The sequence below is a fragment of the Cydia pomonella genome, chromosome 4 (assembly GCF_033807575.1).
Source record: "Cydia pomonella isolate Wapato2018A chromosome 4, ilCydPomo1, whole genome shotgun sequence".
Classification (NCBI taxonomy): domain Eukaryota; kingdom Metazoa; phylum Arthropoda; class Insecta; order Lepidoptera; family Tortricidae; genus Cydia; species Cydia pomonella.
The window spans coordinates 21,051,468-21,067,404 of record NC_084706.1 but is presented as its reverse complement, the minus strand read 5'-3'; the positions used below and the strand labels follow the sequence as shown (position 1 = coordinate 21,067,404).

Below are 15,937 nucleotides of genomic sequence, written 5' to 3'. Positions count from 1 at the left end.
ATGACTACGCACAAGTGCCTCATCCATAGTATCACACATCATCCAGTTAAATTAGTTACTTTTTTAGTATTCCACGCGCAGCAGTTGCTTTTTCGTCCGCGAGTGCGCATTCGTGCGTACCGGCCGACCACCCACATACGATCTGGCCCGCACTTTTATTACTATACAATTAAAGTTCATTTTTGCTTGGGCGACGTCCAGGGATGAACTGGCCGTTTACTCATGTGCAGGACTACAGGGCTTAGATAGTAAATAAGGTTGCAATTTAAACGTTAATAATAAAAAAAAACATTTTTTTTCTATTAGTGAAGATTCATTTATAGAAAAAATAACTGAAAACTGATCAATGTGTAAACATGCTCTTAGTTCAATGTAATTATTATCAAAGAGAATTTAAAGTCAAAGAAAACTTCGTAGCCACAGTAAATTTACTGCCATCTTTCGACACATGATTAAAACTTTTAGACCGCCATTTGACTTTGATCCTTATCCTTTCACTGATATGTGCTTAATTTGAGAATTATCTAATAGTAGCGCCATCTAATAGATCAAAGGCCAAAGGTATGGCGGCACTTTTTGATATTTAACAAATTTTTAATAAGGAGTTTTATAACCATTTTCACCTCAGCAGCTTGAACAAGCCTAACTTCGTCACTCCAGGGAGTGAGACAAAGTAGCTTTTTAATTTAGTGAAGGCCATGAATACAGGAATATTTCTATATTTCTCATTCATGAATGTAAATAAATGTGGTTAACTTTACTTGATGGTGGATTTTTTTACCCTTTAATATGTTCTCACTACTGAGGTGAAATGTTGTATGTGTCACACGAGAGCAAAGTTATTTTACATCTCGTGTTGTTGAGTCCCTCGCAAGAAAAACCAACTTTCCTCTATTGTTGCAAATATAACTATTTTAATAGGGAGTAGGTATTACTGCAATGTTCTGCTGCCAGAGAGCAGCACTATCGCATATTCTAAACCATATTAACTTATACATAGGTACTATGCCTTAAACAGTTTTTGAGGTTTCACTATGACATTGATGCATCAAGGCGGTTTGTTTACAGGCAGAGGCCTGCCGCGAAACGCTTACATCGAAATTTCGTTATCTGCCTCTTTATCACTCGAATATGCAAGAGTGATATAGAGACATATAGCGAAAATTCGATTTTCGTGTTTTGCGGCAGGCCCTCAGTATGTGCCAGAAGTTTTGAGGAATATCCCCTATTGGAACAGAGTTGCATTTATTTTCATAACAAAAGAGGTTCGACCATATTATCTAGGTAAGTATGTACAGTCAGCGTCAAATACTTTGTTGCAGTCAAAGTGGCCAAATAGTTCGGTACACCATACTAAATATATGGTGTACCGAACTATTTGGCTACTTTGGTTGCTATAAAGTATTTGACGCTGACTGTACCTATTGATTTCAAACTCAACAACAACAATTTTTTATTTTTTGGTTTTTTTTATTTTTTTTTATTACCATGATGGGCATCATTCCTAGTCACGTTAAGTAAAGTTTTAGTCATGGCTACATTTAGCCAGCTGCTTGTAAGATGGCAAAAATAAACTGCATGTATAAGGTCAGGTGGGGTAAGGTTACAGAGAAACATACTCGTGCCTAGTTTATTTTGCCCGGGGCAAGAAAAACAGTACTATTCCCTTCAAGTGTCCCTCTTATCCTATATCCTATCTGACCTTTACCTTTTGAATGTCAAGAACACCTAGTCGTCGGTACTAGTGTGCTCACAACCCCAAGGACAACTATAGGTGTTATGGCGGACGCTGTCAAAGTAACCTTCACACTTTCGAGTAAGGTTTACATTAGCTCGTTTGCACCCGGGATCTTGGCGCTTAAGTGATGTTTGTGTTTATGACATAAAGCGTTCAGTGTTAAAGGATCTAATTTATGTACCTACCATCAAATGGGGTAACCTCAGGAGAGCCATGTGAACTGTGGAGTCAAGAGCGATGGGTGCGGATCTGGTCACCCCAATGTATTGGACTGCGTCCACCTCCAGGCCTTTTCCCATCTACTTTTCCGCTTTTTCAAGGTTGCCACCTTCCACGCCTTGCCACCAAGGTTCCTTGCAAGGACTGCGTGGACATACGGATAACAGCAACGACGAGATTTTGAGTTCTCGCAATATGAAGACCTTACCCCGAAATGCTGTCCAGGGGATACGAAGCATCTTTCTCCAGCACTACTTAAGAATTATTAAAGTCCAAAGTGATTCAAACAAAAACATTTATTTTATAACAACTTTATACACAAAGTGTAATTTAAATTCTACAAAAAAATAACAACTATTCTTTGACAGAACATAGATCTAATCTCACAGCAATAACGCAACAATGCACTTATGTAAACGTAACAAGGTACAATTTTGTATAATGATGTTTACTCAATTACAAGTCATGGTATGTCACTTAAAATCAGGTTCCGATTGCAACTGCTTTTCGTGATACTTTCTATCGAGCCGACTTTATTTTTTTAAAGTTTTGGTTGGAATCTGCCCTTGCAAATATCTTCTTGTTTCCATGTGATTTTTTTCATACTTTTGCCCTAGATTAAAAATTGTAAAGTCTCCTGCCCAAAGGTGACAGCAGTAATTCACATGGGGTCTGACTTGCGAATTATATAATAACAGTCTTTGCCCCGGAGTAAAGTATCGCCTCGCCTTCGCACAATAAGATTCTTGGATGCCAGCGCAGCCTTCCCTTCCAGGTGGCCACGGAATTCACGTCACTGGAGATGTCGACACCGAGGATCCAAATACTCCCTGACATGGTAAGGGCTGTGCCTTGGAACCGGGACCACAGTAAATGGGGTTTTCTTAGCGGTATAAAGATGTTGTAATGTCATCTATTATTTGATAATTATTACTAATACCTCTGATAATTGAAAAAAATACACATTAAAAACGGATGCACTACATTATACATATGGAGCCGTCTTCATTTATTAATTCTATAAAATTATGAAACTATAATATCTAAAATTGGTTAGCTATCGTCTTTAGGTCACAAGCTCTTTGCCTTCCTGTCTTTCAAGAGGCTACTGATAAAGAACTCCCCAGCTCTGTAAGAGGATCGCACCAGTGGCCCACTAGCTGTATACAGGAACCCGAGTTCGTTGCCTCTGCGTTCCCAGTGCTGGAACTTGGCGGGGGTCACGTATTCGAACACTTTGAGGTGACGCTTGGTTGGCTGCATGTATTGGCCGAGCGTGAGGCAGTCTACGCCTACGGAGCGCAGGTCTGAAAAATAAGTTTACAGAAATTACCGCTGGAAAAGACGAAAAAGTTTAAAGCGATGACTTCGTGCAGCATGTCTTTTTCTTTCATACCTCTCTGTCCTTCGTCATCTCATTATTCACCTGTTTTCTTTTCATATCATCTCTCACACTGTCCATCTACCTTTTCCTTGCCTTTCTTTTCTTCATACATCCCTCATTACGCATTACTAATACTTTTCGAGTCACATGTCGGTACCACGCTAGGCAATTCAACCTAACGTTTCCAACGTCCTTGCAGTCGTAAATCATAAATTCGGCCGTCCCACTTGCACTCGCGGTCTTTAACTGCGTGTATGTTCTCTATTATTTACACCCGGCTGCGTGTGACGTCACATACGCAGACGTCACGCAAGCTGTGTGTCATCTCTCATACAGATCTATATATTACAACACACACGTGCACGTCTGCGCACACGCATCTGGTGTACAAGGCATTTATCCCTTGAGGCAAAATTACAGATTAAGGCAAACGATCAATAGCTAATTGAGGCTTGGAGTGCGTTTATGGATAACGCAACTATACATATACTAGCGACCCTCCCCGACTTCGCACGGGTTACACAAAACCTTAATAAATTATACACCTAAACCTTCCTCAAGAATCACTATTGATAGCTGGAAACCGCATGAAAATTCGTCCAGTAGTTTTGAGTTTATCGCGAACATATATACAAACAGACGCGCAAACAGGCGGGGGACTTTGTTTTATACGGTGTAGCGATACATTACCTTTCATGGTCTGCTCGACTTGCTCATCTGTCTCGCCCAGACCCAGCATGATGGATGTCTTAGTGACAAGATCGGGGTTCAACTCCTTCGCCGTTTCTAGCACTTTCAGTGTTTGGCGGTACCTGTATAAAATGCATATTTTTAACGGTCTAATATAGGGTGGGCAAATAAGAGTGAACCACTTTGCTTTTGAATTTTAATTATTATATTACTAAGTGCAAAATGTATTACCTAAATATTTTTTCATAAATATATTATTCAGGGTTGCCAATTGCATACGGAAGATAATATGGGTATCAAATGAAAGATGGTGAAAAGACCAATTCAAAAATATGTGTAACAGTCAGGTTTTTTGTTTTTATAATTAATTTACTTGACTAAATTCTCAAGACATGTACTTTTCGTAAGACTCGTCATGGATATAGTTTTCTAGGTTCTCTGGGGTACGGATGTCGAAAACCATGACTATATTTATAATCCAAGACGGCTGTCTTATACTTTTTCGTACGATCGTTCATATATATCCATATATCGTTCTCTACTTTAGGGTAATCTTTTGGAATACCTTAAACGACAAACACACAGTAGTGCTGTAATTAAAATTTTATAATCGATGAAATCCTTGTACGTGTGTTTGAATAACATGTCTTTATTGAAGATCCACGTAGGCATCCCTGCAGTACCTAGAAAGGCTCACCATATTGTAGCACTAAAGTCTAAAGCTAGCCTGCAATTTCATCAGACTGATCCGATTTGGTAACCTTATAGGACCTTTGTTTTAAGGCTTAGCTTAGGGTAGTCAATTATTTTTGACATTCGTCTATTGTGATATGAACAATAGACTAGTTGTGGTAGGCTATAGATGAACAAGGAGCATTTCATGAATTTGTCTACCTTTGTTCCGTATAAACGCAAATTCTCTGAAGATGTGAAGATACAAGAGTTTCCTTTTCTGTAAGTAATGGTCAATAATATGCACAGAAAAATAAACGCCTGCTCTAAACGCCGAAAAAAAGTCGGAACACAGTAGCAGGACCCCTTGAATAAAGTTTAAGTTTCCGATAGTTAATAGAATCGGGCGTTACATTGCGGAAATCCATATTAATTAAAACAAAAAATATAACAACCCACCACCGAAAATACAAAATTCTGGAGTGGGTTACTCGTATATTTATTTGCGTATTTGTTTTTGTGGTGGGAGGGTGCGAACGTTCATTGCATGTAAAAATACGCAAGTAAGTATAACGGGTTAGCACTGATTGACTAGCACGTTATCTTTTCGCGGATAAGGAAAGTAATATTTTTTGTTTTCATTTAAGTTTCCGATTAACTTCACAAGATTGCAGAACCTACAACGCGAAAGGGAGCGTGCATGCACTGTAGGGGGAAGCACTTGCTTTGGCGTGAAGTGTCCATGGCAAGTTTAAGTTTCCGATTTTGGTCACAAGATGGCAGCACCAACGTGCACAGTCCCTATACTTAAGATTGTCGGATAATATCGAGAAATTAAGTACCTAATATACGTATATTAGGTACCACCACCACTACGTAGTGGTGGTGGCCGAGAACATCTGACGTCCGACTTTCAATGCGGAGTTCGAGGGTTTAAATCTTGACGTACTAATGAGTTTTCCGCAACTTTTGTACGAAATATCATTTGATATTTTCCACTGGCATCTCGGTGAAGGAAAACATCGTGAGGAAACCTGATATTCAAAGGTGTAATGTGAAGTTTTGGCCGCATTGGGCCAGCGTGGGGGCTATAGCCCAAGCCTCTCGCGCATGAGAGGCCTGTACCCAGCAGTGGGACGTGTATAGACTGAAATATTATTATTAAATAATATGATGAAATTATACGTCATTTTCGGAACTTGACTACAAATTAGGATTTCCCGAGAAGTAAAATAATATATATATGTATTACAGTACATATGGTGTTACATCACACGTTTAGGAGGGAGGGGTCAAGAAAATGTGACATGTTGTGACTTGGGGGAGGGGGAGACACAAACTTTGTGATATCACGAATCACTGTACAGTTAAATAAAGAGTTCTTGGAATGATCGTTTTTTTCGTAAATTTTATTTTCCTTATCGGTCTCGTTTCTTTTATTTGTAATATTTGTTTTATCAAGAATATTTTTTGACTAAAATAATGATACCACTTGAATCACCGATTTCGTTGAAAACAAAATTACTAAATGTGACATCACACCAGGGGGAGGGGTTTCCCAAATGTGACAAAGTGTAACGAGGGGTTAGAAAACCTAGAAATTTGTGTGACGTAATTAATCGATGACCCCTTTCCTAATAATGAATAATTAAAACAAAAAATATTACTTTGCTAATCCGTAAAAAGATCCGCCTTTCCACACTTGTATCGTAAATAACGATTGCATGTAGCCCATAGAGAATCTTTTTGGTCATTTAAAAAAGTAAGAGCTTACCCCGCCCTCCGGTCCCGAACGAAAGGCGTGAGTCGCTCCACTGTCTCGATGTTGTGCGCGAACACGTCCAGCCCGCAGTTCGCTATAGTGTCGATGCAGTCGCGGTTCCCTCGAAAATCTGGCACTAGGCATTCTACTAGTATCTCGTTGTTCCTGTGAAAATAACAAACTAAACTAGAGGGGTATTTTTACTAGTACATTGTGATACAAGTGTGCTACGTTGGTCATTACACACGAGGCGATATTGTAGGCGCGAGCTGTAACATTGTACTTACTGTCTTTTTATTTCCTTAACTGTTTCTGCGAAGTGGGCTGATCCTCCATCCGGCAAATCTGTGAAACAATAATAGTACATTACGATACAAGTGCGAAAAATAGGAAATTCGAAACTAGTGGCGATAAATTAAAACACGACCGAAGGGAGTGTTTTAAATCGACACGACGCGGATGAACTGAATGACATCATTTCAATGTTAAAGTGTTGTTTGAACTGGCCTCCTATTAAATTTGATGTAATTTATTGAGGAAATTGTAGGGGAAGTCCATGAGCCAGAGCTTAACGGGGGTGCGGGGTGTTAGGGTTGGCAACGCGTATGTAACACCTCTGGAGTTGCAGGCGTCCATAGGCTACGGTAACTGCTTACCATCAGGAGAGCCGTATGCTTGTTTGCCACAGACGTAGTATATAAAAAAAATTAGCACGCGGTCGACTGCAGATAGCGACCCTGCAACCCCATCTATGGCGGAGTCGGCATTCGTTGGTGGTTTTAGACGGTAATACTCCACTGGTTAGCCCGTGTTAAAGATTGTGTAATCTATGCCGTACATTAGGGGTAAAAAGATTTTGTATCTGTGGTTTCCTTTTTGTCGCTGCCCTCAGCCCAATGCGGTTGTAAGATTGTGTCGTCCCATTTATTTTAATTATTTTATGTTTTACTCAGCCTTTATAACTTTTACAAACCTCTTTTAATGTAATGTTTTCGATCATATAAAACTAGATATAGTTGTGTGTTAATTTACTACGATTAATACAGACTCATATCATAACTTGGTGTTGCTCATTCGTAATCTCGGTTAGTCCCTCGTCTGCTTCCCGTGTGCTCCTTATATTCCGAACAGGTTCAGGGCCTAGGCACAAAAGCTGCAGAAAAGCTAAAAGGCGTTGAGATATTCCCAGATTACCCGAGTTACGACAATGGCGCAACCAGGGACGAGCACATGCAACATAACCTCAATGTCCACCTTAGAGAAACTGAAAGGCTTGGACAATTGGATCAATTGGAAATTCGCTGTGAAGATGGTGCTTACTCTTGATGGTTTATGGGGCTGCGTCGATGGCACAGACACGGACACTACCAAAGATGGACGGGCTTTAGCAAAAATTTGCCTGTCATGTGAGCCACACCTTTACCAAATCGTGCGGAATGCGACGACCGCTAGGGATGCGTGGAAGTCATTATCCGATACTTTCGAAGACAAAGGACTGTACAGGCGAGTACTTTTATTACGCAAATTACATAGAGTAGAATACGGTCACTTTGCGGGCATGTCGGATTACATCGAAGGTGTCCTTAAGCTCGTCACGCAGCTAGCCGATATCGGGAAGGTTATCGACGATGCAGAGACAGCTGAAATCCTGCTGTCGGGCTTGCCAGAAGAATTCAACATACTAGTGTCCAGCCTTGAAGCGCCTAACCTCAGCGGCACCTTATCAAGTGAGGTGGTCCGGACTAGACTACTTCAAGAAGATCACAGACGAAGCCAAAGTAACACTACAGACAACCTAGCCTTCATGGCTAACAGGAAGAAGAAAAGCAACAATAACTTATGTACTTACTGTCAGAAAAAGGGCCACTCCGCAAGCCGCTGTTTTAAGAAGAAACGAGAAGAAGCAAGGAAAACTGGACAGGAACACACCATGTTTGCTTCTGCATACTCGGCAACACATTCTAATGAATATGTGCTCGACAGTGGAGCGTCCAGTCACATGGCTGGTGACTTGTCTCTTCTTCATGAAACTAAAAGCAAGAAATGTGTGATCACAGTAGCCAATGGACAGCAACTTAATAGTGAAGTTATTGGCTGAAGACGGCATTCCTGCACAGTGCATCGCCTGCCTTACCGGGAAGATGTGTGAAACATCGTTTCCGCGGTCAAGTGCGGGGCGTGCTGCTAACCTTCTGGACCTGGTGCATAGTGACATCGCCGGACCGGTTCATGTACCCAGCTGGGGCGGAGCTCGGTATTTGCTGACATTCACCGACGACAAGTCAAGACGCACCTTTGGCTATCTACTGAAGAACAAGTCTGAGGTGAGTTCTCATTTTGTTAATTTTAAAACCTTAGTAGAAAATCAAACTGGATTGCGTATTAAAGTATTACGTACTGACCAGGGTACTGAATATTGCAATAAAACTTTGTCCGATTACCTTAAAAAGGCAGGAATAATTCACCAAACTACTTGTCCTTATTCTCCTTCTCAAAATGGTGTCAGTGAGAGAGCAAATCGTACGATTTTTGAAAAAGCTCGAGCTATGTTACAGGATTCTCAGTTACCTGATCGCTACTGGGGCGAGGCTGTTATGACGGCCATTTATTTAAAAAATAGGTCGCCTACCAGTGCATTATCGGGTGGAATTCCTGAATGCGAATGGACCGGATCTGATAAGTTAGATCTTAGTCATTTACGTGTTTTTGGCTGTGTAGCATACTCTCATGTGCCTAATCAAAAGAGACGCAAGCTGGATGCTAAGGCAAAACAGCATATTTTTGTAGGATATGGCGAAACGTGTAAGGGATATCGCTTAATAGATCCAGTTAACCCTAGAAGGGTTATTTATTCTAGAAGTGTTGTGTTCCTTGAGGACAAATTTATAGGAAACAATCTATTACATGCAAATGCTGAGGCGAAAAGAGCAAATTTTATTATTTTTGATAATTTAATAAATGATAATTTAAAAAATGATAATAGAGGGAATAATACTTGCTGCAATAATATTTTAAACAATAACTGTGATATTAGTGTAGGTAATAATGATTGTGATAATAATCTTAACCCTCTAAACAGCCATGAGGATCATGTAAATTATAATTCACCTAATCGGGACTCTATAACTGTTTCAGAGAAGGCGGCAAGCACACCAGTGCAATCACCCCTGTCTGAGCTGTATCGCACAACTGAAGACGCCACTGAGGATAGCGGCGAGGCTGTGGTGCTGTCTAGCCCTGTCACCTCACCACTGCAACCCTCTGCATCTTCAGATTACGAGCCAATGTTGGCGGAAGTAGAAGAGTCTGCTGTTCCAACCAACTTTAGGCCAGTGCGGAGTACGCGAGGTATATTTCCTGAAAGGTATAATGATTTCCATATTGATTCTCTGATGGCTACAGCAAGTTCATCGCAAGAGCCACTTACTTTCCGCGACGCCATGAATTCACCTGAAAAAGACGAGTGGTATGGTGCCATGGAGGTTGAGTTGGGCTCGATGGTCAAAAATAATGTGTGGGAGTTGGTAGATCGTCCAAAGAATGTTAATATTGTGAAAAACAAATGGGTTTTTAAGAAAAAATACGACTCCACAGGTAATTTAAATAGGTATAAAGCAAGACTTGTTGCATGTGGGTATAGTCAAAAAGAAGGAATAGATTACTCGGATACTTATTCGCCTGTGGTTAGGCATTCCACCCTAAGAATTTTATTTGCAATTGCAAATCAGTTGGATCTGTGCATGGACCATATTGACGTCACCACAGCTTTTCTAAATGGTGAGTTAACTGAAAAAATCTACATGGAGCAGCCAACTGGTTTCCAATCTAATAATAATAAAGTATGTTTGCTTAAAAAATGTATATATGGCTTGAAACAAGCAAGCCGGATGTGGAACATTAAAATACACACATTGCTTGCTAAAAACGGATTCTTGCAAAGTAAATGCGAACCATGTGTGTATGTTAAGAAAAATGAGACTGAGTACATAATTATAGCCTTATTTGTAGATGATTTTTATGTTTTTCACAATAATTGTATCGAGACAGTTACATCATTGCTAAAACAGCACTTTGAAATACGCCATCTTGGTACTTTAAAAAATTGTTTAGGCATGAATGTTACTAAGTACAATAATGTAACTGTTCTAGATCAGCATGATTATATTAAGAGGCTGCTTGAGCGCTACAACATGTCTGAGTGTAAACCAGTGTCAACTCCATTACCTGTAAATTATAAATTAGAAAAGTCCAACAAGCATTTAGATGACAATGTTTATCAGTATAGGCAACTACTAGGCTCGCTTATGTTTTTGTCCGTTTGTACTCGCCCAGACATTTCATACGCGTGTAGCCAGTTAAGTCAATTCAGTACATGTTTTGATGAAAGCCATTGGCGGACTGCAAAGCGGGTATTAAGGTACTTAGCCGGTACTATCAATTATGGCCTTTATTTCGAAAAAGATAAGAACTTTGAAATAAACGCTTTTGCGGACGCTGATTGGGCTAATGACATAACTGACCGCAAGTCGTATACTGGTTTTGTAGTTAAACTTGGTAATTGTGTCATCAACTGGGAAGCCAGAAAACAGCGATGTGTCGCTCTTTCTAGTACAGAAAGTGAGTTTCTTTGTATTTCTGATGTTTGCAAGGACATATGTTTTATTAAGAATTTCTTGTCGGAAATTATTGATAAACAATTTAATGTCGATGTATTCAATGACAATCAAAGTGCACAGAAATTGTTGTTAGTCAAGGAGTATTCCCATAGAAAAACTAAACATATAGACTTGCGGTACCATTTTGTTAAAGATTTGATACATGAAGGGAATATTAGTGTTAAATACTTGTGTACTGATGAAATGATAGCCGATGTGCTTACAAAACCATTGTGTGTGCAAAAGCATCTAAAATTTGTAAAAGGTTTGAAACTAAAATGCATAACTGAAAACTCGCATCCATAGCTGTTGTTACTTGTTATGTTTTAGAGTCACAGTACTAGTTAGATTTCATGTTGTTCAGTATACTTGTTCAATATTCTATCATGTTGTAAGATTATCCAATGTACAGCATAAGGAGGCGTGTTAAAGATTGTGTAATCTATGCCGTACATTAGGGGTAAAAAGATTTTGTATCTGTGGTTTCCTTTTTGTCGCTGCCCTCAGCCCAATGCGGTTGTAAGATTGTGTCGTCCCATTTATTTTAATTATTTTATGTTTTACTCAGCCTTTATAACTTTTACAAACCTCTTTTAATGTAATGTTTTCGATCATATAAAACTAGATATAGTTGTGTGTTAATTTACTACGATTAATACAGACTCATATCATAACTTGGTGTTGCTCATTCGTAATCTCGGTTAGTCCCTCGTCTGCTTCCCGTGTGCTCCTTATATTCCGAACAGCCCGTCATTCCCCTGGTTCCTCCAGACCAGGTGGCATGCGTAGACGCATTTCCCTAACGTTAAAAAAGGGGAAGTCCTTGTTTACCCAGGTCGGTGAGTTTAACCATTTATAAAAAAAGTGCCAAAAAAGTGTCAACATAAAAATATTTCTTATTTGACATGCTTGTGCCATAGCCGAAAGAGTGCCTGCTGATAAAATGAATATTTTAATTCTAGCACACTGTCTTATAAAATGGTTCAAGCTGAGTTCAAGTCTCCCATGCGGGCAAGTCTCCCGAACTTCCGCTATTATTAAAATATGTATTAATTTAGAAAGGTAAAAATATGTAGTACACACTGAAGATCGTATGTTTGTTTTACCATCTCTATCGAAACACTATAGGTGAGCATGAGGATAAAGTCTGGCAAATATTTTTATGCATTGAAAAAACGCGAAAATATTTAAATATGTAGGCGCTGAGATTCCAATCCCCTTAAAAAATTTGGGTTTGTCGCCTTTTTCTACTGGCAATTCGGTTTGCCAGATAGATTATGGTATGTTGATGTTCGGATCCCTTTGTTTGACATAATTATTGAAAATCATAATAATTGTCAGATTATCATTAGTCATAATTCTGAAACCGTTAACTCCTCAGAATTTTCGTAAGGTTATCCTATATATAGGTTAGGTTTGTTTTATGGCAATCCTGAAAAGTTACACATTTCTGAGAAAAAGCTAATTGTGACTAACGAAAATGCGGTCAAATAATTTATGACTTAAAACTTCATGGGCAACAAATGCAACAATAGATCCGTTGATGTTACCGTCTCTATCGACGGAGGTCAGCACGATGTAGCCGAGGCCCCACTGCGCGACGGCGGCGGCCGTGCGGCGCGGCTCCCGCGCGTCCAGCGGCGGCGGCGCGCGCGACGTCTTCACGGAGCAGAACATGCAGCCCCGCGTACAGGTGTCCCCCATGAGCTGAGTTAAACAGTTACAGAACTCAACGTATTCGCACAGGAAAGTCAGACTTGTTTTATGAGTAGCCCTCGCCAAGATTCCAACCCAGGAGCGTATATAGGGTATTAGGGTTCCGTAACTCAAAAGGAAATAACGGAACCCTTATAGCATCACCTTTTTGTCCGTCCGTCCGTCTGTCTGTCAAGACCCTTTATCTCGGGAACGCGTGGAGGTATCGAGTTAAAATTAAAACCATATAATCAGGTCTAGAGCCCCTTGAAAAAATCAAACTTGTAATAAGTTAACGTAAAAAAAGATACAGCCAAGCCAAAAAGTAATATCGTCTTACACTGCAATTCAGGGAAAATGTGAAAACTATAAATTAATAAAAAAAAATAATAATGATACATTCATACGAAACCCTCGGTGGGCGAGTCCGAATCGCACTAGGCCAGTTTTTCGAAAACAGAATCACTATACGTACAAACTAGGCTAGGAGATTGTTAGTTACCTGGGTTCGAATCCTGTGATAAAGGCATTTATTTGTATTGAACACGGATCTTTGTTCCTGAGTCATGGGTGTTATCTATGTATATAAGTATGTATTTATCTATATACATGTGTATATTGTCGCCTAGTACCCATAGTACAAGCTTTGCTTAGTTTGGGGCTAGGTCGATCTTTGTCCCCAAATATTTTTTAAATATGAAATCATTAATATAATTATTTCATCTATATACTATCAAATATTATTCTACTTAAAATAATTACCATTATTGTAGCAGTAGACATGCCCTGCTTGCCCCCGCTCCAACATTCCCCAATGTTTGGACAGCGGGCCTCCTCGCACACTGTACTAAGCTTCAGGCTACGCAGTTGTTCCTTTACCTCATTGAACTTTGACCCTGAAATAATAGTGAACAGAAACAATTAATTGTTTGCTTGGAATACATACTAACATCATAAGATATATGATAAGATTAAGTATTACTTTATAATCACTAATAATAACAGTAATAACCATTTAGGTTAATTTATTTAAACACACAAATAGGATGTAATTAGCTGTAATTACAGTACAATCTTCCTAATTTGGTACTATAGCTGACACAAGAGAGCTGGTTAAGTGGAAAATTCAGATTAGACGTTACGTTAATCTGCATATATTTTGATGAATACTAAAATAATATATTTAAAAAAATTACGACCGTTATATGATATTTAGCTATATATAAAGAGAAGGCAATGTTATTTTACGCATAAATACTAAACTTGGACATATAGTCAGTTGCATCCCTGTTTTAGTACCACATAACTGGGTGTACCGGACCATCAAAGTACCAGATTATACATAAGCCACTTTATCTCAAAGTTGTACACAACACTTTTTTTAGATATGGGAATTCCTGTTATTTTGACTCAGAATCACAAGCTCTTTCAATACTAATAGGAGAAAAACATGTTCCAAATACATGCATCATTCTTTCATTTCATACTATGTATATGAAAATTGGTAATAAAATGGATTTAAAAAAAGCTTTTAATTTCCTGTCAAGTTCAAGATTCAGAGCAGAAATAAGATAAAGAGTTCTCAATTCTGAAAAAAGTGTACATTAAATAAAATGGTCCACCTATGACATCAATGTCATCATAATATAATAATAGTAAATAAGTAATAACAAAATATGTTTATTTGAAAATTTTGCACATAGGTACATTAAAATGCTTACAAACTAATTGAAGAAAGTGGTCCGTTTAATGTTTGTGTCAAAAGGCCTCTGGGCACAGCAGCACAAATACTTCAAGCACTGGATGATGTTATTCTGCCACCGCCATTAATTAATCTAGCTAAGTGCAGAAATGGTTACACTATATATGTAGGATAGGATAGAAAAAATAGCAATATGCAAATTTAGAACATCCAATCAATATAAGAACAGGTGTAAGTAAAACAACAAAATCTAATTAATAATATCCTACATAACTTTGACATGTGAAGCACATTATAACTATCAGAAGCATATTTTACTTGAAATCTATTTAATTGAAAAGTGTAATTCCTAAATACCTGTTGGTATAGAGGTCTTCAACCACGGTGGGAGCCTTAGACGCTCCTGTTCTCCCTTCTCCCGTTTCAGTTTCCCTTCATACTCTTCCCAGTCCTTGGGTCTGTCGTCCGCTATGAAATCCGATAACCCGGGTCCCTCACGGAGCTTCTCTCTTATCGCCTCCAGTTTCGCTGTGTGCTTGCATCTCTGAAACTGTGTAAACAAAGTCATTGTAAAAACAAGGTGATGTTTCGTCACATAATCAGCGACACTTCAAAAGAAATTAGGATATTAAAAATCGGTTATACTTCTTGGTTTCGACTGATCAAACATGATTTTATCGAATTACGAAACATATTTTTTTATATTGAATTTATTTGCGCGTCTACGTAATAACACTCAGCTGATGGTTTTACTTAATTTTGATTTGACATTGACATGGATTGGATTGGACTATTTGACGTTGCTTGTCCTTCTTCGGAGATTTGACGTTTGACGTTCAACTCAATGTCACCATTGTCAATGCGTTTCGTTGTAAACGTTGTTGCTACCGATCACTACCGATTTTATTTTATATCTTCTTAGTTGTTCAACATTAATTAAATATACATATATAAGCATTCTATTTTTGTTAAGTTTAGAATCTCATAGATCAATGGTAAAGTTAAATCTGATATCTTTTTGTGCTAGGCCGCAATTACATTATCATAGAAATGTAATCATAAATATAGGATTAATTGATTAAAATGACAAAACTATGACGATATAATTAAATAAATTCGACGTAAAATTATGACGACGATATCTTTGTTGTATGGTATGTACTGTACAAGGTAAGCTCCAATTACATTCACACTTCCTGATATCGGACCTCATAATTGTTTTCCGTTTCCGTTTCACGAAATATTAGCACATCGTTGACAATATTTGAAATGACTTAAGTTACTCTTGCTCGGGCCCCAAATCGGGTCTGATATCAGGCCTGATAAAGTGTTGATGTAACTGGCACTTAACGCTAATCGCACACGATTATGGCCTTTTTGCCTTTTTGTCATTTATAAAAAAGAAACATCAATACGATAT

General features: G+C 38.7%; 1 protein-coding gene across 1 annotated transcript; it reads right to left on the bottom strand.

Moving 5' to 3' along the window:
- Positions 1-2,235: 2,235 nt before the first annotated feature.
- Positions 2,236-15,322, bottom strand: LOC133517465 (lipoyl synthase, mitochondrial). The gene is made up of 8 exons (XM_061850799.1): positions 15,163-15,322; positions 14,875-15,067; positions 13,578-13,711; positions 12,671-12,827; positions 6,753-6,810; positions 6,478-6,630; positions 4,032-4,153; positions 2,236-3,264 (listed from the first exon to the last, which is right to left on the bottom strand). The coding sequence occupies exons 1-8, from the start codon at positions 15,208-15,210 to the stop codon at positions 3,029-3,031; spliced, it is 1,101 nt and encodes a 366-aa protein (XP_061706783.1). The 5' UTR covers positions 15,211-15,322; the 3' UTR covers positions 2,236-3,028.
- Between the last annotated feature and the right edge of the window lie 615 nt (positions 15,323-15,937).

What these genes read in the sequence shown, in the direction of transcription:
- LOC133517465 (XM_061850799.1), bottom strand. Translation starts at nt 15,210, where the DNA reads ATGTTTCGTAATTCGATAAAATCATGTTTGATCAGTCGAAACCAAGAA. An exon ending in GACCTCCGTCGATAGAGACG is followed by an intron (nt 6,811 to 12,670) that starts GTAACATCAACG and finishes ATTGTTTCACAG; the next exon opens with ATTTGCCGGATGGAGGATCA. An exon ending in GTTCGGGACCGGAGGGCGGG is followed by an intron (nt 4,154 to 6,477) that starts GTAAGCTCTTAC and finishes CATTTTATACAG; the next exon opens with GTACCGCCAAACACTGAAAG.